The 24,937-nt window shown below is 44.2% G+C and overlaps 1 protein-coding gene across 1 annotated transcript in view; it reads right to left on the reverse strand.

Moving 5' to 3' along the window:
* Positions 1–24,937, reverse strand: part of opn4b (opsin 4b) — a gene marked incomplete at both ends in the record, with an annotated part of 295,664 nt that overhangs the window by 156,008 nt on the left and 114,719 nt on the right. The window contains 3 exon segments of the mRNA XM_084323026.1: positions 3,458–3,490; positions 3,493–3,590; positions 19,562–19,698. Coding sequence (XP_084179152.1) covers positions 3,458–3,490; positions 3,493–3,590; positions 19,562–19,698 — 268 coding nt within the window.

The following is a 24,937-nucleotide window of genomic DNA, read 5'->3' on the forward strand; positions in this document are numbered from 1 at the left end:
ATTTATACATTTCTTTTCAAATGTGATCAATCCCACATTGGACTCTTTTTTAGCCCATATTTTATTTTTCTGAAAAGTGGGACCAGCGGTATATCACCAAACCAATATGGCAGTGGCATCAGAACACAAACACATCAGAACACTAACACATCAGAACACTAACACATCAGAACATAACACATCAGAACATAACAGATCAGAACATTAACACATCAGAACACTAACACATCAGAACACTAACACATCAGAACACTAACACATCAGAACACTAACAGATCAGAACACTAACACATCAGAACACTAACACATCAGAACACTAACACATCAGAACATAACACATCAGAACACTAACACATCAGAACACTAACACATCAGAACACTAACACATCAGAACACTAACACATCAGAAGACTTGACAACACAATTGATGGGATGACTGCTTGTACAATCAATCAACAAAATGGGAGAACTCACACATCCTTGAGGAACGCCTGTGTTAATGACTTTAGACTCATTTCTGATTCCCTCTGACCTGCTGCGGGTCCTGTTGGTCAAAGATGAGTCCTGCCTCCTGATGATATACGGGCTGACAAGACATCTGTCTGAGCTTTACTGAGAGGGATATGTGGCTGAAGGGTATTACACCTCAGAGTCTACCAACAGCAGGCTGGCACAGGCCTTGGAGTTTTCAAGGTGTTGTAAATCAAAGTACATTATGGTTAGTATTGCATCATCAGTGGCCTAAATGTCCATGGTGCAAACGGTGTGATGCACCCAGGCCCAGAAGCGCTCAGGGATCCGTGTAGGAAGGCAATTTTTCTCTGCTTGCTCAACTATTGTAATATAATATAATAATAATAATAATAATAATAATAATAATAATAATAATAATAATAATAATAATAATAATAATAATAATAATAATAATAATAATAATAATAATAATAATAATAATAATAATAATAATAATAATAATAATAATAAACTTTATTTGTATAGCACCTTTCATACAGAAATTGCACCTCAAAGTGCTTCACAACAGAAAAAAGAGAGGCATAAAATGAGCACAAAATGACTGACCATTTCACAGTCTTAAAAGTAACCATTCAAATAATTATAATAGCATATTACCATCTTCTGACCTTGTGTATTATAGCTATATATACCTGTCATGGTGCTACTCCGTGCCATGTAGAGTTAGATCCACTCACCTGCAGTAACACAATGTTTAATACATCTTGCCGGCATGTAGAATTATTGTTGGTTGTATTGTTGCTGGTCTTCACGTGTGTTGAGGCTGAAGCCAGCCAAGCAGTAGCTTAAGGCTATTTATTTCATTGTCTATTTTCACAGTATGCATACTAACACCATATGTACATGACACAAACACACAATGGGAATTTAGGAATAGTATGTCAGGAATAGTCGACTAATCGATCGAAAGGAGCCGTAGTCGACTGCCAACCTCTTAGTCGAATGCAAAAAAATAAAAATAATATATTATACAATAAAAAAAAAATATCATTCTTTCCAAAAGAAAAGAGGCCTAGCTAACGCTAATGGCACGCATACCAGTGGCTAACTGCCTAAGAAAACAGGCACAGAGGCACTGAAAGAGGATTTCACCCATCTAATGAACACACTAGACCAGGGGTTCCCAAAGTCGGGGTCACGACTTTGCAGTCAGGCCACTGAACCTAGAAGCAGGCCAGGACAGTGTTTCTAGTTGCAGCAGCGCAATAGTTAGATAACCTAGGTGGGGCACAACCAGGAGATCACTGCAACTCACACAAGTTGGAGAACTATCTCTCTCTCTCTCTCTCTCTCTTGCTCTCACACTAGGCTGGTAAAGCTATGCCTCCTAAAGTGTTAATCGGAAATACAGAAATACCGGCTACAGGCTTTCCGGTTTCCGGGCACCCCCTGATCTGTTTATAGTCCCCAGGGAAACAAACAACAAGCAGACGCTCGTACATCTCGAGGGAGGCGATAACGAGGTTGTTTCTGGGGGGAGTGCATTTTCACGAGCACCTGTCGTGATTTCAGGGGCGGGACTTCCTACCCGATTCCCACTTTCGGCCGTAGTGCTTTACCAGGCTTTATCTCTCGAGATAAAGCTGGGAACGAGGTTACTCTCACACACACACACACACACACACAAAAGGAGCCGCATGTGATTGGTGGAGGCTGGACCCTTACAAAAAACTGTTGTTGCTAATCATTGACACATGCTAGCCTGTAATAATCGCCCCAAGAAAAATCTACTTTGCATTTGATATATTGCAAATATATGCCATCACACACACTGGCATTTAAAGGATTATAATTATACAATTAATATATGGTGTTATTGTAACAGGTACAACCTAGTACCTGCCACGAAACTTCGACCGCGCCTTGAGTGGGAGTCGAGCCCCGGGCGTCCGCACGGGGGGAAGCAACACAAACCGCTGCGCCAAGAGAGGAACTCCTCTCTAAGCGCTCAGTTTGGATGCCTCTGGGGAGTGAGTTTCACTTCCTGGTACCGCTACCGTGCCTCAGCCACTTCTCAACGTCGGAAGTTCTTCGTGACTGGGCTTCGCGGTACCATCCGTTACATTCACCCCCCCTGAACTCACACCACCCAAGGCATCCGGGTCACGGCACCACTGTAACAGGTACAACCTAGTACCTGCCACGAAACTTCGACCGCGCCTTGAGTGGGAGTCGAACCCCGGGCGTCCGCACGGGGGGAAGCAACACAAACCGCTGCGCCAAGAGAGGAACTCCTCTCTAAGCGCTCAGTTTGGATGCCTCTGGGGAGTGAGTTTCACTTCCTGGTACCGCTACCGTGCCTCAGCCACTTCTCAACGTCGGAAGTTCTTCGTGACTGGGCTTCGCGGTACCATCCGTTACATTATGATCAGGGCTGAAGTTGAATAAAAGATTGTATTATTTTCAATCTGACAATACAAAAAAACTGAAAAACCATCAAAATCAGTGTTGTTGCTAATCATACATATGCTAGCCTGTTTTTTAACAATAATTTGTGATACCATCACAAACACTGGCATTTAAAGGGTACACAAAACATTTATTAATAAATTCTTTAATTTTTTTTTACCTCCTATAATAGTGTGGGTCGCGGCTCTCTGACACCGTTATTTTTGGGTCGCGGCCTGAAAAGTTTGGGAACCCCTGCACTAGACTAGACAAATACCTAGATGTATCCATCAGTGGACCAATTGCATGCTTTTGCAGAGGACAAGAAGCCTTCCATCGACTCCTTCAGGCATTAAGCACCCCCACAGCCCAAATGGAATGATAAAAAAAAAAATTATACTTTTTTTTCTTCAAATAATTTTTTTTATATTCGACTAATAGTCGACTATCGGCTAATCTCGGCCAATCAAAGTCGACTATCCAAATCCTTAGTCGGGGACAGCCCGTGTGTGTGTATGTATGTGTGTATGTTTACCTTTCTCTCCAAAGATCCATCTCTTGTGCATGCTGTGACAAAGAATATGGGTGTCTGGGTCACACACATGAGGAAGTCGGTGATGGCCAAGTTAACGATGAACATGTTGGCCGGGGTACGCAAGCTCCTGCTCCTAGACACACACACACACACACACACACACACACACACACACACACACACACACACACACACACACACACACACACACACGCACGCACGCACGCACACGCACACGCACACGCACACACACAACACACACGCAGGGATGAGTATGGGGTTTTAGTGAGAAGCAATACGATTATGAAAACAATTATATAACCCTTACGCAAGGCAAATCTGTGATTGATCTAATATAGTAAATACCTAAAAAATTACGAGAGGATAGTCGCTGTGTTCCAGTATAGAAGAAGTCTTCCTTTCCCTTACTGGGTTGCAGTTAGTTAGAATGGAATTTAGTGATGTCACTGAATTCCACAGCATCTCATGCACCAGTCGTATTTAGGAGAAGAGGTGATTGATGTTGGCTGTCTCTCCGAGCTGAGAAATGTCCACAATGCACTGCACATGTCTTTGCTTTATAGAAGTAGCTAGACGAGGAATTTAAATGAGCCTGCCATGGTTTGAAAGCTACTGATAAGATAACTATCAGACTGGGGTACTGTAACTGTACATCATCCAATATGTGTTTCTAACCCTGCTAGTGAGAGAACAGGATCCAGGACCTCCCAGATTCTGCCAGGTCATGGACTGCCCCTTTCTCTCTCTCTCTCTCTCTCTCTCTCTCTCTCTCTCTCTCTCTCTCTCTCTCTCTCTCTCTCTCTCTCTCTCTCTCTCTCTTTCTCTCTCTCTCTCTCTCTCTCTCTCTCTCTCTCTCTTCTCTCTCTCTCTCTCTCTCTCTCTCTCTCTCTCTCTCTCTCTCTCTCTCTCTCTCTCTCTCTCTCTCTCCTTTCTCTCTCTCTCTCTCTCTCTCTCTCTCTCTCTCCCTCTCCTCTCTCTCTCTCCTCTCTCTCTCTCTCTCTCTCTCCGCTCCATGTATGGTTTAGTTGTCTAGTGTTTTCTATGTGTCATGTTTCCTTTTCGTTCAATGTATTGCGTTCCCTGTCTCGTCCCAGAGTCGTAGTTCCCCGTCTAGTTTCCTTTAGTGTGTTTCTCCCACGAGTCTCTTGTTTTCAAACCTCCCCATCTGTTTACTCTTCCCTGTGTAGTTTGTTGGATCATTGTTTTATGTCTGATGTAAATGGTCTCCCTCGGGTTGACTCTATGTGGAATTCCTTCGTTATCTGTCTGTTATAATTTTCTCCAGTTTAGTTATTCAGTTTTCAGTTTTTGTTGTTGTTTGTTAGTCAGGCTCGGCTGTCAGTCTGTTCTCTTTTTTGTTAGATAAATACATCTTGGATTCAATGCTTACACCTGCATTATTATCAGTTCTGTTCGGTCTTTGGTTCCTGCCTCAACTCCTTAACAAGGATCCTCCTCTGTCACTATGATAATCTGGCAATAAACGTTGTGTAAAAAAACATTTAATGTCATCTGTTCTGTCATTATTTTATTTCCAATTATAGTTACTCATAAATAGCTTGTTTATAGGCATATGAGAGTATTTTGACTCAATGTTGCAATCTAAATCAGTTTCTTGAGAAACGTTAATCAGATCACTAATCAGAAACCTGAAAACAGTGGTTTGAGTTTTGCGCACGTGAACTACTGATGATGTCGGCAACAAAAACATTTGGTAAATGTCAAAAAGGGAGCAGGAGGAGGCTGACGGCTCCATGGCTGCTTGTGGGCTGTTTCATACAAACAGGAAGGCATGCACACGCTTCTCATTGCCATTCTCTGTGTTGATGATCGATATGGAGGACGATTGATGAGTAGGCATAATGTCATTATGATGATGACATTTCATTGATGATGATAATGATGAAGAGTAGGCAATGTATTCATAGGTCAATGAATTGGGGGGAATGCAATCTCCACAATAGATACACTGTATGCTGGCAAGCGGTGTAACATTATGCTTTTTTGTGACTAAATATTTTGGCATTTTACTGTGAGCCACCACAGCTAGTGGGCATTTGTTCTGTGCGGTGAAATGAGGAGGCTGTTACTAATGAACACTACCATCATTGTGTGCATAATAGGGCATGTATAGCTATAGACATTCTCTCTGTGAACATTGTCATTTCAGCAGCACCTGTCTATGCTTCAGGCACTGTGGTTTTTTTGAGGTAAGGTGCAATTGCAAATGAGGTATGAATGTAGTGCAAATCTCTTTAATAATAGATAAATATAATGTAGTGTTAAAGTGTCTAAAGTGAGTGTTAAGGTGAGTGTTTGTTTTAAAAATGAGTGTGTGCATGTGGATGTGTGTGCAATGAGTGTAGATGATGGGTTGTTACATGGAGTCATTCTTCTGTGTTCCGTGACTGTCTCCCCTCATACACACTGTCTGTGTTCTGACACCTCCGGATTTACAAATCAAAGATTCAGAAAACAGTAAAAAAAAAAAAATTAAATCACCCAAAATGTTAGAACTTTTGTGATGACTAAAGCCTAAAGCGCGTTGATCTCCATCCCTCTGGATATCAACAGAATCAAGCTATTACAGATATCGTATAATGAAGATATTGTATAATGTACTTGGGTTACTCTGATTGGCTCACATCTGTCTGAGTGGTGCAAGAACACAGTGAGTGGTCCTTAACAATCAAGCATCTATAGTGTCTAGTGGACACAGAGCCACGCCCCCTCCATCTTCTGAGACTTGGCTGATATACAAAACAAATGATACATCAAAGCTGATGTATCATTTATCATTAACATTCCACAATAAGAAAGTTATGATCATTGTACTGTATCTTTAAAGGATAACTTTGTTACTTTTAAAACCTGGACCCTGAGGCTGCACGTGACCCGCGACTATAATGGTTTAGCTGAACAAGTGCTCCGCGAAAATTCTCCTAATAGGGTAAGAATAGATAGGTTAAACTCGCTAAAAACTGAACAAAGTAGATTATAAAGTTGATTAAGCATGTCTAGTAGTGAAGGCACGAGAGATTCGCCGTTGAAAAAGCCGAAATAAAACGTGAGGTGGACAACAACACCGCTGGAGTGAATAAACTCCGGTCCAAATTGGAATCGCTCGAAAACCAGGACAGACGAAATAACATTAGAATCACCGGGATAGCAGCCGGGAGGGAAGGGAAGGACGCCGGGGGATTTTTTAAATGCATGCTGCCGAAATGCGTCTCCACGTTGGTCGGGGCGGAGATGCAAATTGAGCGCACCCACAGGATCTACTCCTCGAGAGAAGACGGACAGAGCACCATGATTTTCAAGGTACTTTGTTTCCAGGACAGGAGCACGAGAAGCGAGAAAGACCGGACCCATACAGGACGAAGGGAGGACCATTAGATTCTATGCAGACTACAGCGCCCACACAAATGAGAGGAGGAAGGCGTACGCAGAAGTGGTAAAGGAGCTGCGGGAGAAGAATTGTGTATCCTATCTGATATACCCGGCTACATTGAAGATGAACTATGGCGGTGTTCTATGTTCGTTCACATCACCGGAGGAGGTCAGGCTCTTTCTGGACGACAAGAGGAGAGGCAGACCCGTGCGGAGGTCGCTAAACGAGCAACTACACAACAGCCCGGGACCCTCAGCCCTGCCGGCGGGGGAGGAGGATATGTAGTGACTACAAGTACCACGACTACCACTTGAAGTTCTGAATCCTTTTTTTTTTATCCACTTTTTCTCCTTATTTATTTATTTTTGTTCTTTCATCCCAATTTTGCTGTTTCCAATTCTCCCCTCCCCTGTCTTAAACGTTGCTCGCATATGCCCCCCACAGGTCGTCGTAGGGGGATAGAAGCCTTGCATCACGTGTCCCCTCCGGTACACGAGGAGGCAGCCTGTCACATCTTTTCACCTGCCAGCGCGGACTCTCATTGGCGAGGTGTAACGTGTGGGAGGCTCACACTACCCCCGCTATTTCCTGTCTCTGCTGTGCAGGCGTCCCCCAACCGACCTGTAGGAGTCGCTGTCCACAACCTCCAGATTACCACCCATCGACTTCCACCCGCTGACTCTGCCAATTGAGCCAGTATGACGGCCGGCCCAAACCGGAGGCAACGCCGACAGCCGGATTTGAACCCAGTGTCTCTTGGGTTGGTGACGAGCGCAATGTCCGTTGCACCACCCTGAAGTTCTGAATCCTGTAACATTCACATGGGAGGTGCAGTTGGTAGTATCACTGATGTCTAATGTTTAAATGCTTAACAGTTAATGCTTAAGGGTTACTGTTCTGGTAACGCTGTTTACGGCGAATGCACAAAGTATCACAATGTTTATATTGGCTATGATGTTTATAGTTTATTGATATGTCGGATTTGGATAACTAAGGGTAATATAATTAACATTCTCGTGGGAGGCCCAGTCGATAGTCTCACTGAGGTCTAAGGTTTAACCTCTTCCGCCTGCGCGGTCCGTCGGCGGACCGCAAATGACATAATGGTCATAAATCAATATTTCAAGACTGTTCTATAAAACTAGCGATTTTAATTTCAAACATATTCAAGTATAAACATCATTGTAACTGCAGCTATGGTTAACAGTTGGTTAATATAGTTACATTCGTTTACAATTTTATATGCTTATTTTTGTATATTAATAATAATACACTCAATTGTATTTCATTGTATTTCTTATGGGTTTATATAAGATATATTAGTGGCGCACTATTTCTATTTGTTTGTGCAATTATTTCATCTCACGAGAATTGGTCCACCTGGTATCCGGTGACATGTTTCCGCCTTCTTTCTCTTGAGTTGCGACATGATTGTGGGTGGATTATTGACTTACCTGTCAATCTTAACAAGCAAAAGACAATCCATCAAGACAACTTAACAAGACAATCTTCCAAGATAAGGATCAAAGACATACCACCATAACGCATCAATGTTCTCTTATACTGGCACGCAGCCAATACGGTATTGATTGTTTTGGATGATGATTTTGGTATATGTGACAGTTGATGTTCTGACCATGGTTTTAATGGACTTTCAATGTTAATAGAATCTTTTGTATGCATTTGTATGTTATACAGATTTTACGGTTTGGATGAAGGTTTGGATGGAGAATGAACAAGCTTCATTCAAATCAGTTCAAGAAATCTACTTGTGTTAATTGCGTCGTGCCCGGAGGATGTCACAATTATGAACATGTCACAACAGAATTTAGAATGTATATTATCATCAATATGTTAGTTTAGGAATAGGTTAAAGTGTTATATAGATAGATTTTCCTCTGTGGAATGTCTGTATAATCCGCGAGAGGCGACCGTTTTGTAAAATCGGGGGATTGGGAAATGTAGTTTGTTTGCTGCCATTTTGTAGTGGACTTCCACAGGCCTGGTTCTGCGTTGATTTTTTTTTAAACTACACTTCCTGGAAGATTCTATTGGGTTCAAGGTTCATAGTACTTTATGAATTATTTCAATAACTGCTATTATTCTGGATAATTCTACCACAAAAGGTAATGTTTATGACAAATATTGAAACGTAGTTAGTTTCTCTTCCCTATTGTTAGCATGTAGCAACAATTAGATATGAGATTAGTTTCAAAACAGTTGCACCCTAATCAAAATAAAAAATCTACTGTATTTACAGTAGATTTCATTATCTGTTCCTATGCACGCCTGGTGATACTAAATCCAAATTGAACTCTGGCATTTTAAAGATAATATATGTATATATATATATATATATAAATGTGCGAATTGGCTATAATAAGGTAATTTATAAGCCTGCTATTCTATATTCTTTTTTTTTGGATCCACTTTTTCTCCTCCTGTTTTTCTGTATTTTCCTCCCATCCCAATTTAGTCGTTATGCCAATTCCCCCCTCCCCTTCCTGGTCGTTGCGCACATGTGCCCCCCACTGGTCGGTATAGGGAGCCCTGAAGTCTATCACATGCTTCCTCCGATACATAAAAGACAGCCAGCAGCCTCTTTTCACCTGACAGCGCGGACTCTCATTGGTGAAGTGTAACACGTGGGAAGTCACACTACCTTCACCATTTCCCTCCCTCGCTGTACAGGCGCCCTGACCGACCTGTAGGAGTCGCTGTTTACAACCCCCCCACCAACTTCCCTCCCACTGACACCGCCAATTGTGTCAGTATGACGGCCGGCCAAGCCGGAAGCACCGCTGACAGCCGGATTCGATACCAGTGGCTCTGCGGTGGTAGACAGACGCTTAGTCCGCTGTGCTACCCGGCCGCCCTGCTATTCTATATTCTATAATAATATTTCAAATTGCATTGGTCCGGATGGGAGAATTCAGTACTGTATCTACATAACCATATGTTTAATCATCTTCCCTTTATTCATTTCCTTGGATTTTTTTGTACACATGATCTCAAGAAGGTACTGAACAAGATCAGTGGCAGTTTTTAATGTTTGGTTATTATTAGCATGGTGTTATTCACTGTCAAAGATGCAAAGAAAAATCATAATTTATATTCTCCTTTGTTTCATCACAATTTAAGCAAGGCTAGTAATAGACACAATATTTCTGACACTGGGAATACATTCCCTGAGGTCCATAGATGTCCCTAGATACCAAGAATATGAAAATGGACCTTGTAGAAGTGGAGCAATATTCCATTTACTTTTCCATTTATTTTAGGCGGATTTTCAGGGTGGAAAAGGTTAATGCTTAATGTTTAACATTTAAGGCGTAATGGTTAGTGTTCGGAATACGCTGTCTGCTGAATTTAGACAACTGAGGGTAATATAATTACCGAAGCGGGTAATATAATAGGATGTAGGGCAATGGTCACCAATCCGTCGATCACGATCGACTGGTCGATCTTTGAGACTTTCCCTGTAGATCTTTCCCTGAATTAAAAAAATCTTTCATTGAGGGTCCACATTACAGTTCTACTTTATAAAATGCTAATTGTAAATATGTTTGTCAATGTTAATAAAATGAGAAAGTCCACATTACAGTTCTACTTTTGTTTTGATGTGAAAAGTGATGCTGCACTTAGCACTGACTGCACTTAGCACTGACTGAGAAAGTACACATTACAGTTCTACTTTATAAAATGCTAATTGTAAATATGTTTGTCAATGTTAATAATATGAGAAAGTCCACATTACAGTTCTACTTTTGTTTTGATGTGAAAAGTGATGCTGCACTTAGCACTGACTGCACTTAGCACTGACTGAGAATGTCCACATTACAGTTCTACTTTTGTTTTGATGTGAAAAGTGATGCTGCACTTAGCACTGACTGCACTTAGCACTGACTGAGAAAGTATACATTACAGTTCTACTTTATAAAATGCTAATTGTAAATATGTTTGTCAATGTTAATAATATGAGAAAGTCCACATTACAGTTCTACTTTTGTTTTGATGTGAAAAGTGATGCTGCATAAGATGACTGCACTTAGCACTGACTGAGAAAGTACATATTACAGTTCTACTTTGACGTTTTAATGTTGGACCAAAGCATTGCATGTAATTAGAATACAGGCAAACTAAAAGTAATTTAGTTATATAGTACAATCTTGCTGTCTTTTTCTCTCAACGCTTCAATATGTAGATCTTGCCTTCACAAAAAAAAGTGATCTTGGGCTTAAAAAGGTTGGTGACCACTGATGTAGGGGATTAGGAGCTGCTAACTATAGGCTTATTATAGGAACAACACGTACAGACGATAAAGGGGGGGGGTGGCAGCGGGGAGAGGCCTAGGGGCGGGGAGGAGGGGGGCCATCTTGGGGTGCACTTAGATATGGAAGGGATACTATTGGAAACTCAAACTCAGAGGGGAATCATAAAGATATGGAATAATGGTTAATCTCACACTAGTCAGCTACAATGTTAGGGGGTTGAATAAGAGAATTAAAAGGGTGAAATGCATGGATTTATTATGCAGGAAAAATGCAGATGTGGCATTTATCAAGGAAACGCACCTACGGGAAAAAGATGTCTCCCTTCTTCAAAATAGAACGTATAAGGTAGCGGTGTCATCATGCAGACGTTCTAGTTCTAGAGGCACAGTGATCATGTTAAAAAGTAATTCAGCATTAGTAATAGAAAAGTGTAGTGGGAACGCATCTGGGCAAATAGCATACCATCTATGGGAAGAAAGTAGCCTTCATCTCAATCTATGCACCAACGATCTTTGACAAAAACCTTTACCCAGAACTCAAAAGAATTACTAGCATTAGTAGATTATGAATTGATCATCGGTGGGGATATGAACGCGGTGTGTGACATTAGGTTGGACAGATCCAAAACATCTGCAGGCCCCACCCAAATAGCAGCATCTAAGGCTCTGAACGACATGTTAGAAGATCTCAATTTACTAGACATATTGCGTGTGCAAAATCCAGGTTTCGAAAGACTACACATGTTTTTCAGCATATCATAGATCTCATTCGAGAATTGACTATTTCCTAATGTCCAGAGGCCTAAAGGACTGTGTAGACCCCATGCAGATACTCCCAGCGGTACTATCTGACCACAACCCGTTGTTGATGAAGGTGGACTTGAGCTTCAAACTTAACAAAACACCTAGATGGAGATTCAACACAGCACTCCTACAGGATCAAACATTCATCACTAAATTTAGAAAGGATGTTCCCGAATTTTTAGAACACAACGAGGGGTCAGTGGAAGACGCTAGAATCATCTGGCTGGCAAGCAAAGGGTTTATTAGGGGATTCACTTCATCATATGCTTCCCACCTTAAGAAGGAACGCAACATCAGAATAGATACACTGGAGGAATCATGTAGGTCAATGGAGAAACAATTGGAAAGCAAATATTCCGAGCCAGTCTATAGTAAGCTAAAGGTATTAAAATCAGAACTCAACAATCTTTTAAGAAGGCGGGCAGAGTTCATCATGCATAGGGTAAGACAGAATAATTATTTTAACGGGAGTAAACCCAGTAGACTATTAGCTTTGAAACTAAAACAGACAGAATCAAGAGCTGCGATAGACATGATAAAATCGGGTGTTAAAGGCCTGGGCCCTCATGCATCAACATGTTCTACGCACAGATCTGTGCGTAACCCGTGCGTACGATCATTTCTAAGCAAAGAGTGGGATTCATCAATTTGAACTTGAACTTGACTTCGTGCGTACATCTACGCACAGGTCAGACCTGGCGTACCTAGCTCCCAGTGGTAGAATATATTATTACAACAAGGAAATGAGCTTCTGTGCATAATAACACTGGATGTTCTGTATGAACCGTAGTTCATTATAGTTCATTGTAAGATAGCAACAGTAGTGTAATTATGGTCAAAACCCTATAAATAGCATTTGGAATAATAGATCTTTCTCTCAGAATGAATGCAGCATGGTTTATATAGCGTTATCGGAATATACGGGGTGTAGGCTACTGACTGACTGCGCTCCGCGTAGCTTGATTGATTGATTGATTGAAAAGTTTATTAACAGATTGCAGAATGGGTACAGTACAGTACAGCTCAGTACATACAATTGTTAATTGGGGATGCAGACCAACTTTCGTCCTGTTTACATCAGGGTCCCCCATTTTCAATTCATCATAAATCATAAAGCTCAACTCGTTATTATTTTGCGCACAGACCGCCGAAACACGGGAACGTTTTGATTATATTTAAAAGGCTTTACGTTAAACGAAACAAGTGGAATTTCGAAGCTGTAAGCAGAATAAGTCATATGAATATAGTGTTCTTCCCCCTTTTTACTGTACAAGAAAGAATAGAAAACGCATTGCAATGACACCATGCAGATATAGTGGACAGACTATATGATGGGATTCAAGTTCGCGTTTTTGTTGCTCATAGGCATGCTGTCAGAGTATGATATCTTAATCAAACATTCTAGAACATTTGTCGTCACAGATCATGTCCTAATGGAACATAGGCTATGGCATGGATCGTGATATTGTGTGGACTGTTATTATTACTGTACGGCGGTACCACCCATTGTGACAGCAGCCTTGAGTCCCGCACACAAACATGATGGAATTCAAGTTCATGTATTGAAAGGCAGGATACATCATACATGCAGTGAGATTCATTGTTCTTGTATATGCTCTCGTATTATATTGTTTATATAGGCTACCCAATACTGACATCAAAATAGATTGTAGTATGCCTCTAGAAATCATATGCAGCAGGTAGAAAATTGACGGGAGATCCATCGCGATTTGGAATAGAATTGAGGAGAACTTTAATCCGTGGGTATTAATCAAACAACACGGGAAAAGGCAGTCATATTCCAGCGCGGTCTTTATTAGCCGACAACAAAATAGATGCCTCTAAAAATCATATAGCCAATCGAACACAACTAATAAAGGCATTCATATTACAGCACGGTTATAATGACACACAACCAACGCCAAACAGTGGTCAACGAACGGTCTTTATTAGTATTTTGAGCTGTCCAGGCAGAATTGCAGCAATGGTCTTAGGGAGCCGTTGATATCTGACATCACCGTTTACAAGTCCGCCTTTTATTTATCCCATAAATCATAATACGCGATAGTGTCTTCTTGGTTCGACAGCAGTGAATTCTCCGTGGAGTTTCTCGGAGTCCCGCTCGGGTCGGTCCATTATTTCACATCCCATGGGGGGTGTTTCCTCATTTTCATGACCATATATGGATAATCATGCACGAGCATTGACGGTAGAACAAAGTGGTATTCATCAACACGGCAGGGCATAGAGCCTGCGTACGCACGTGTGATGAATGCCGACTTCCCTGTGCGTACGCTAGTTCTACATTCCGTGCTTACGTGTGGAAGTAGGTCAAGTTCTACGTCCACGTTGATGCATGAGGGCCCTGGTCTCGCACCCAAAGGAGATTAATGAAACATTTCACTCCTTTTACAAAGATCTATATAAATCAACGATAAACTTCGACCCTAGTAGATGTAGTAACTTCTTAGACAGTTTAAATCTCCCCACGTTGGACAAACAGGAAGCACTAGACTTGTCTCGCCCGCTATCTTTGGGAGAATTGGAAAATGCATTAAAGAGCAGAGGGAAATAACCTTCTTACTACACTTTTGGGATCTATTGGGTCCAATCATACTTAGTGCCACAAATTCGGCTATTGAAAAAGGCAGACAACGTGCTGATTACACTAATCCCCAAGAAAGGGAAGGATCACAAGGAATGCTCCAATTATCGTCCAATATCTCTGAATGACTCAGACAAAAAGTAGTACTAAAGTATTAGCTCGGCGACTAGGAAAATACATGGACAAAATGATTCATGGCGACCAAACTGGGTTCATGAAGGGACCCCTAGCGGCAGATAACATCAGGAGACTACTACACATCATACATGAGACGCAACATCAGGATACTCGGCATGCGGTTCTGTCGTTGGATGCCGAAAAGGCCTTCGACAGCCTCGAGTGGCCATACCTATGGGCGGTGCTAGAGAAATTCGGCATGGGAAAAGGTTTCATAGACATGATACAAACTTTATATGCGAAACCGACGGCCATGGTAGTAACCAACGGATTGCACTCAGACCCCTCCCCCATATTTAGAGGACCGCAAGTCACGACAGGGATGCGGAATTTCGCCCAGTTTATTTATTTTATCTCTCGAACCGTTAGCCCAACACCTTAGAATGAACCAAATTTTTGCACCTATCCAGATAAAATCGTCTAAACATACGATCTCGGCATTCGCAGATGACGTACTGATCTATGTAACGGACATCAATGCATCAATATCATCGTTGATGACGACACTAGAAGAATATAGGAAATTGTCGGGATACAATATTAACTGGACAAAATCTGCATTAATGTTACTGAATGGAGCCGCAAATAATATAACACTGTCACTCCCCCAAGATATCCCTGTAAGAAAGGAGATAACGTATTTGGGTGTGCATATACAGAATTCCCTCCCCAATATAGTGAAGTCCAACTACAAGAGTATTTTTAGAGAGGTTGAGAGAGATGTAAATAGATGGGATAAACTAAGGGTTGGTGTACAATGTGAAAGTGGTATCTTATTGTTATTGTATTTGATGTATCTGTTTATGGGAATAAGATGGAAGGAGTGATGAGTGATGGTTTGTATGCCAACGTCTAAATAAAAAGATTTATGAAAAAACAAAAAAAAATTACCCTATTTTTCCATTGTGTGTTGTTAAATGAATAATAGAGACAAACATTATTGTAATTGGTCCAGTATTGAGGGAGATTGATTCAGCTGCTGTGTAATCACATGGGGAAACGTGCATGTCAAAGTACGTCCACTAGAATCTGTCACTACAGTTGGTTGCTGCAGGTCATAGACTACCTTGCTTTGGATAGGGACACACTGAAAGTGTGGCTAGTTATGCTCCAAATGGAGGAAAACAATGCTGTTCCAAGAGTAGAGAGACCTGCTGCAGACAGAGTGGAGGTAATGTTATTAGCTAAAGTTATTGTGTTGACCTGGAATCACACATAAAAGCTTGGCAGGATAACAGAAAAAACAATCACTCAAAAAGCCAGTACACCAGGTACGACGTCTCTACCTGAAGCTCTGCTGGAATCTACTCTTTGTATTGCCTTGCTCTAACCAGTTCTCTCCTGTGCCACAAGGACCGCCGTCCCTGCCTGAACAATTCCTGTCCCCGAAGAGGAACACTTGCTCACCCGCTGCAGCCCAGCAGCCCCCAAGACAAGAACAAGGACCACTTGCTCGCTCGCTGCCGCCACGGCAGCCACAAGACAGAACAAGACAGACAGACACCCCCAATTCCTGTGTTGCTCATTTAATTAAAACCCTTGAAAACGCTCCTATCTCCTCTCCTGTGTATTCAGCAATTGGGCTGTGTTCCAGACCACAATCTCACAGAATACCACGACCAAAATGTCAGCACCAGCTGCACTCGAGACCAAGGAGGAGGATACACATCCATCACGTAAAAGGAAGTTTCAAAGGGAGCCCGTGAGTATTATCGACGACCAGAATGCTCGGGTAGACCAACTCGCTCACTCGTTGGATGAAATCATTGCTCAGCTTACCGCTCTCGCACACGGCTCTGCGGAGCAAGACAGACTATACGGCCGTTTCGAGGCATATGTAACAGCTCAGCAAGCTCCACCAGCCTCTTCCCCCGCTGCGGCGATACCCCCGCATAGGGAACCCCCTGTCCCCGCACCAGAACGCTACAACGGAAGGTCTAAAGTAGCTTACCTGTCGGCTCTGCTCACGGGCGCGGCGTTGAGATGGGCCACCGCTCTCCACTTTAATAAATCCTTCCTCTGCAATTCATACTCCGAGTACGTCGACGACATGCGTAAAGTATTCGACCACCCTCCAGATGGCTCAGAGGGGGCCTCCGGCTAGTTTTCGATCCGCCAGGGAGGTCGCAGTGTAAGCGAATACGCTATCGAGTTCCACATCCTCGCCGCCGGCTCCGACTGGGGGGACACACCGTTGCGAGGCGCATTCCGCCAAGGCTTGAGCGACGCTATAAAGGACGAGCTTGCGTCCAAAGAAAAACCCACCTCCCTCTGCGAGTTAATCCATTTGCCCAGGGAACTGGACATGCGTCTTCGGGAACGTCGTAGAGAGAAAGCTGACACCACTTGTTCGCCTATACCCGGTCCGCCTCGTCGCGCCGCCCGCGCTGAAGAAAATAGTTCCTCCGAGCCCATGGATCTCGACCGCTCACGTCTTCCCCCCAGCGAACGCCAACACAGGCTCGCCACAGGAGCATGCCTGTACTGTGGCCAAACAGGTCACTCCATTGTCTCATGCCCGCTTCGCCCCAAACGACGGGGCTCGACAGTAGCGCTGGGCGTCTGTTCGAGTCTTGATATCGCTCCCAGCTCCGGCCCAAACATGCTATTCCGCGCCACGCTGTGTCACTCCCGTTATCCGCCCTGGTTGACTCAGGGGCCGACGAGAACCTCATCGACGCCGGAGTAGTCTCCCGTTACAACATCGCTACTGACGCCTTGCCGATACCCCGTGACGCCAGGGGGTTAAATGGGAAACTTCTCACGCGAATTACTCGCCACACCATACCCCTCCGCCTTCTGCTATCCGGGAATCACAGTGAGAATATTCAGTTTCACGTTACCAACTCTCCCCACAATCCCATTGTCCTGGGCATGCCTTGGCTCAAGTTACACAACCCCGTTATCAATTGGCCTACCGGCCTAGTGACCAGCTGGAGCGCCCACTGTCACGTCGCATGTCTGCAATCGGCTCGGCCGCCACTAGAGGGCGCCGGTTCGCACCCCCCCAATGAGAACATTGATCTGTCTGCAATTCCGCCTGCCTACCATGATTTAAAAGCGGTTTTTAGCAAACAACAGGCTCTCTCCCTGCCTCCTCATTGCCAATATGACTGTGCCATTGATTTACTCCCCGGAGCGCCACTCCCCGCTAGTCGCCTGTTCAACCTCTCACGCCCAGAGAGAGAATCAATGGAGAAGTACGTCCACGAATCCTTGGCCTCGGGCATAATCACCCCCTCCTCTCCTGTCGGCGCAGGATTCTTCTTCGTTTCCAAGAAGGATCGTTCCCTTCGCCCCTGTATCGACTACCGGGGCCTCAACAACATCACGGTAAAAAACAAGTACCCCCTGCCTTTAATCGACTCTGCTTTTGAGCCCCTGCAAGGTGCCACCATCTTCACAAAACTGGACCTCAGGAACGCCTATCACCTTGTCCGCATGCGGGAGAGAATGAGTGGAAGACGGCCTTCAAGACACCACTTGGCCACTTCGAGTACAAGGTAATGCCCTTTGGACTGACCAACGCCCCTGCTGTCTTCCAGGCCCTCGTCAATGACGTTCTCCGTGACGTACTCCACCGCTCCGTTTTCGTCTACTTAGACGACATTCTGATCTTCTCCCGCTCCATGGAGGAGCATGTCCAGCACGTCCGCCGGGTCCTCCAGCGTCTTCTGGAGAACAAGCTGTTCGTCAAGGCGGAGAAGTGTGAGTTCCACGTCTCCTCCATCGGCTTCCTCGGCTACATCATTGAGGGCGGCAAGATCCGGGCGGACCCCGAGAAGATCAGAGCGGTGTCCGACTGGCCCCGTCCCACCAACGTCAAACAGCTCCAACACTTTCTGGGGTTTGCCAACTTTTATCGGCGCTTCATCAGGGACTACAGCCTGGTCGCAGCGCCCCTCACCCAACTCACCTCGCCTTCCGTGCCCTTCGTCTGGTCTGACGCAGTGGACTCCGCCTTCGCCGAGCTGCGCCGGCGTTCCAGACCACAATCTCACAACTTCCCCAAGTTCCCTTCCTCGCTGAGCAGGCGCCCCGACCGACCTGTAGGAGTCGCTGTTTACAACGACCAGGATACACACCCCCCGGTTTCCCACCCTCTAACATTGCCAATTGTGTTAGTATGGACGACCGATCAAGCCGGAGGTACCGCTGACAGCTGGATTCGATACCAGTGTCTCTGCGGTGGTAGGCAGGCACTTAGTCCGCTGCGCTACCCAGCCGCCCAATTGATTATAAAATATCTTTATAGATTTATTTCCCCTTCACGACTTATTTTGTAAACATCAGAACCCCCCCCCCCCCTCCTTGGCCGCAAATAGTGAAATGGATAAACAAAATGGATAAACAAAAACCAGTTTTAACTCAAAATTGTGATCGTGTTTGCGAAACATGTTTTATGTCCGGTAAAACACAGAACTGTGATCGTTAGAAAAACACGTTTCAGGTTCGGTAAAATAGACAGAATATTGTTATATATAATTACCTTAGCCAGAAGGTATTCCAAAAAGAATAATTCCAAGTGATTGCATCGCCATCGCGATTACTAGTGTATATGTCTATACACGTTTCGATAGTAAAATACGCTTAGGCAACGGAATTTCAAGGCGATCAATGTGAATCTCTGTTCAAGCAGGAGGAGGAGCCCCTACAAAAAGAAATAGAGGAAAAATATCAAAGGATCTAAAAACGAGTTTACTCGTTATTGGCGCTGAATGTGTTAACAGCTGGGTATTGTGTATTGTGCAATCCTAACCCTAGGTAATGAATCATCATTATTAATGTGCCCCCCCCCCCCCCCCCGGTGAGAACCACTGGTATTAGGGTTACCTGCAGAAGGCATACATGACCAGGAAGTTTCCCAGCATGCCAGTGATGCCCACGGCCAGGATGACGGTGCCCATGGTGTAGTGAGCGTGGTCCGGGACGTCCACCGTTGGGAAGGGGTGCCTGGTCATCATGGAAACCTAGTGATGGGTGAGGAAGGAAGGGGGGGGGGGTGGTCAAAGTCAGAGGCAAAGAGAAGGGGCATTGTTGAAAAAATATATATATACATTTACATTTACATTTAGTCATTTGCTGACGCTTTTATCCAAAGCGACTTACAAGTTCTGTACGACAGGTCATCAGGAAGGGTACAACTCTATCAGCTGAGTAACAATGTTCATCAAAGTGTTGCATGTTACAGTGTAGGTTAGTTTATTAGGTGCATGACAGTAAGGTTAGTTAGGGTTAGATTTTTTTTTTTTTTTTCTTATTTCAGGTAATGGTTGAAGAAGTGCGTCTTTAGTCGACGGCGAAAGATTGGACGGGATTCGGCTGTCCTAAATGGGGTGGGTAGTTCATTCCACCATTGTGGGGCAAGGACTGAGAATAGGCGGCTTCTCTTTGATGTCCCTCCCGGAGCTTGGATAGGAGTAGGTCTGAGGCGGCCAGAAGATGCAGAGCGTAGGGGTCTTGAGGGTGTGTAGTTAGAGACCATTGACCGGAGGTAGGCGGGAGCGGTTCCCTTTGCCGCACAGTATGCTAGGTCGAGGGCCTTGAAGCGGATACGTGCAGCAATGGGGAGCCAGTGCAGGTCCCTAAGAAGTGGGGTGACATGGGCCGACTTCGGTAGGTTTGAGATCAGGCAGGCCGCTGCGTTTTGAATGAGTTGAAGGGGCTTGGTGGCAGTGGCCGGGAGGCCAGCTAGCAGTGCGTTGCAGTAGTCGAAGCGGGAGATGACTATTGATTGGACGAGGAGTTGGGTGGCTTCTTTTGTCAGGAAGGTGCGGATCCTTCTGACGTTGCTCAGGAGGAATCTGCAGGTTCTGGTTGTCGCTGCGATGTGAGCAGAGAAGTTCAACTGGTCGTCGAGGACAACACCAAGGTTTTTGGCGGTCGGGGACGCGGTCATAGCTGCATTCTCGACTGTGATGGAGAGGTCGGTCAGGGGGGAGGATTTGGCCGGCAGGTGGAGCAATTCTGTTTTGCTTAGGTTCAGTTTGAGGTGGGAATATCTCCTCATTAATTCCTTCAGCTTTCAACACTCTCTTTTGTCACAAACTGGGTTATAATAAACAAGGCTCACTTTAAGCGGTAATTGCATATTGTAGGCCTGTATATCTTGAGCGCAATTGACATTTTTCACTGCAACCCTTTATTTGTTTTGTCTTGGCTCTGGGCCCATTATGATGTAAAATGTCACAGTGACTCATGGCTTAACACACAGCCTGTCAGCTCTAATCTAAGGCTATCACCATCCGTGAACTCGGACTGGTTCCTTCACTGCACCCTGAAAGGGAAGGGGCACGCGTAGCCGCTTGCCCTCCATTAAAAGTAAACACGTTGCACTTTAACCCCAAGTCATTACATCAACACGTTTCAAAATAATGAAACCTGAACAAGCCTTGCTGTCGAGATGTTTTCGGAGCTCACGGTGCCCGATGTAAATCGGAATAATGGAAGAATAAATTAATTCCGAAGGACTAGCATGAAAGAGAAAATCCGGTTGATTTCCGATGTTCATGCTCAAGTGCTAGAGTGAGTGTCAAACAACGGTCAACACACCCGACACTCGTATTTATATCTGTATACATCGGAGCCAATTTCTGTTACTGTTTTTTGCTGTAGATATTTTTTTTTATCTACATCCCATAAAGGTTCTGTGTGACTCACATGACCCATAGCGACAACAACACAATGGAACCAATATGAACACATTACAGTCCCTACTATTACTCATGTGACTAGAGACCTCAATCTATTCTTTCTCTCACAGGTCACACACACACACACACACACACACACACACACACACACACACACACACACACGCACACAGCTGCACACAAATAGTCCACACAGTGACACTATGAGGCAAAGTTCAATAGACTTTATTAATACAGTTTCACTTGAGCGGAAACATCGGTCTCTCTCTCTCACACACACACACACACACACACACACACACACACACACATACACACACACACACACACACACACACACACACACACACACACACACACACACACACACACACACACACACACACACACACACACACACACACACACACACACACACACACACACACACACACACACACACCACACACACACACACACACACACACACACACACACACACACACACACACACACACACACACACACACACACACACACACACACACACACACACACACACACACAAACACACAGGTCATTACAGTAGCAGTGAAGAGGTCAATAGTAGACTGCATAGTAGATATTGATGGATTCTGCTAAAATAATGGTTATTTGAGACAATAATCATGATTTATAGAACAAATATAATGTGTATTGCTATGGGCCTACAAACTGATATGTGAAGAATCATTAGCAGATTCCATGCACCCTAGAACAATCAAAACCAATGATCCAATATGTCAGTCGGTCATCACAACCACTTTGGTCCTAGCTATATTTTTAGGGAGATATCTCTAAAATGTATATCTAAATCTCACCATTGAGCCAGCATTCACCCATTTACCTCAAATAATCTCTCTCTCTCTCTCTCTCTCTCTCTCTCTCTCTCTCTCTCTCTCTCTCTCTCTCTCTCTCTCTCTCTCTCTCTCTCTCTCTCTCTCTCTCTCTCTCATTATATCTTTATGTGTATAATGTGCGTGTGTGTGTGTGTGTGTTTGGTTGGTTGGTCTAGTGTGTGTGCATTTGTGTGTGTGTGTGTCTCGTCTGTCTGAGACAGGGAGTGTGAGTGTGTATGTGTTTGCATGTGTGTGTGTGCAAGTGTGTGTGCATGTGTGTGTGATGCGTCTTTGTCCCTCTGTGTTTATGTGTGTACATGCATGTGCGTGACTGTATGTGTGTGTACACATGTGTGTGTGGCCGTGTGAATGTTCAGCATCTGTTTCCTCAAACTTACTCTTCTGCAGGAGAGTCACAAGCCCACGTTGTTGAAAGAGAGAGAATGAGTGGGGGGAGGACAGATGGATAATGGGAGCAGAATGATGGTGTGATTGTGTAAGAAAATGAGTGATGGGGTTATTAGCAGGTCTTCATGGATTGGAAGAAGGTATGTTGTAGGAGAGAGAGAGCGAGAGAGAGAGAGAGAGAGAGAGAGAGAGAGAGAGAGAGAGAGAATGAGAGAGAGAGAGAGAGAGAGAGAGATAGAGAGAGAGAGAGAGAGAGAGAGAGAGAGCGAGCGAGAGAGAGAGAGAGAGAGAGAGAGAGAGATTTTGATTTTATAAAAAACTTTATTTTTTACTAAAAACACAATTGATGCAACAAACCATTCAAAAATTAAAATACTCTACAACTCAACAAAAAACAAAACAAAAACAAACAACAAAAACACAAAACAAACAAAACACAAAAAAAACCAAATTAGGGACAACGATGCTGAAAACGAACCAAATTGTAATTTGAAAATGTCCCCCATGGGAAAATAAAATACTCTAAATGATCTAAAGTTCTGGGTGCATCAGAGAGAGAGACACCGGAGAGGCACTGTAGAAACCGTAGTCCTGAGAAGAGCGTCTCTAGCTTCACCTTTCCCCATGTGGTACAACACAACAGGCCTTTGTGCGTGTCCGACAGACTCCAATCAAAGCCTATCCCGTGGATAAACAGGGCCGCCTCGTCAGCTGACCTTCCTCCTTCAGCCTTATCATGTATGCTCCTACCGTCCACCAGTTGTATATCACATGGCATCGATGATGTCAGGGGCCGAAAACAGAGCAGGGGGACCGAGATGCACTCTGGACCGACATCCTCATTAGACAGTTTGTTACCCTCGCCACCCCGTCCGAGGCCGCCTTTACCTTCCTGGTTCAGATGCCGCTCCAACATCACCTCCCACTCCCCCCGTGCGGAGACTGGCAGCCCCCAGTGACTTCCCATCGAGCAGACTGATTCGAGAGCTCCAAGCCCTGATGAAACCCATTCCGAACATAGGGTAAAAATTAACCAGCAAAGTCCGCTTTACCATCATCCTCCGAGGCTGAATCAGGAAACCGTTTATTCCGGCGTAGAACGTGTCGAGCCCCACAGTCATACCTTCCAACCCTTTATCAAGGTAACGGTGCCGGTAACATAAAAAGACGGCAGAGACAACATCCCCCATGACGACTCTGATGAAATGTTTGCTGAAGGAGTATGGCGTGGCCTTCCCATCGGGCATTAAAACGATACGCTCCGCTCCTGTCTCTGAATCCTCCATAATCCCAGTCTTTACAAAGTTCCACAAATGTATAAGAGTACATGAGATGATCAAAAAACATCTCAGCCTCCTGGCCCCGGTAGCAGGACACCTTGAAATGTCCAGCCCTAAGTGACAACACACCAGTCCCGTCAATAAAAAAACTCTCATTTAGAAATAAAAAGGTAAAAAAAAAAAAAAACTACACGATTCCACTCCGTCCTCCACCTTACTGAGGTCCCGCAGTACCTTCTGCACAATCTTTCTCATCCTGTATATCTCTGTGTCAACAAAACGACCATCTCCTTGAAACCTCATATGTTTCCTTGCTGCCAAAATAAACAACTCCTTATCTGGAAAGAAATGAGTTATCTCCACCCTTTTCCTTTTGTCATCTGTAAAAACATTTTCATTGCCCTCAATGAATAGCCCTCATTTTCTGAAGTTGCAGAAGCATCGCTCTCATATTCCTCATCATCATCAACACACATCTCCGACCATGAACTTTCTTGTGTACTCTGTGTACTGCTGAGTTCTTCCGTCACACCTGTCTTCTTAGCTTGAGAGCTTGACAACCCAACTACTTCAATCTTCCTCTTCTGCCTAACAACCTTCATCCCGTCGTCCCCCTCTTCCATGTCAATATCCTCTACTTCCTCCACCCTGACCCCCTCAACTGAGTCCTTTGACCCTGTACCCTCAACAGCTACCGCCACCCCAGTATCACTCCCCTCTTCTGTATCCTTCCCACCACAACCCCCCCCCCCCCTCATTTTCATCCCCAACATCTGTCCCTTGTATTTCAACAGTTCCACTCTTCACCTGGCTATTTAACGTGTCCCGGCTGACACAAGCTCCTTCTACCACCCCCCCCCCCCCCCACATTTCCATACCATATCCTTTCTTCGTACTGCATCTCCAGCCGTACCTACTCCTTCCATCTCCTTATCACTTCTAACTGGTACGATTACCTTCTCAGAAGTCTCCCCACCACCCTCTTCCCCTGCCTCCCCCCCCTCAACCCAT

The sequence above is a fragment of the Notolepis coatsorum genome (genome assembly GCF_963971535.1).
Source record: "Notolepis coatsorum genome assembly, chromosome: 10".
Classification (NCBI taxonomy): Eukaryota; Metazoa; Chordata; class Actinopteri; order Aulopiformes; family Paralepididae; genus Notolepis; species Notolepis coatsorum.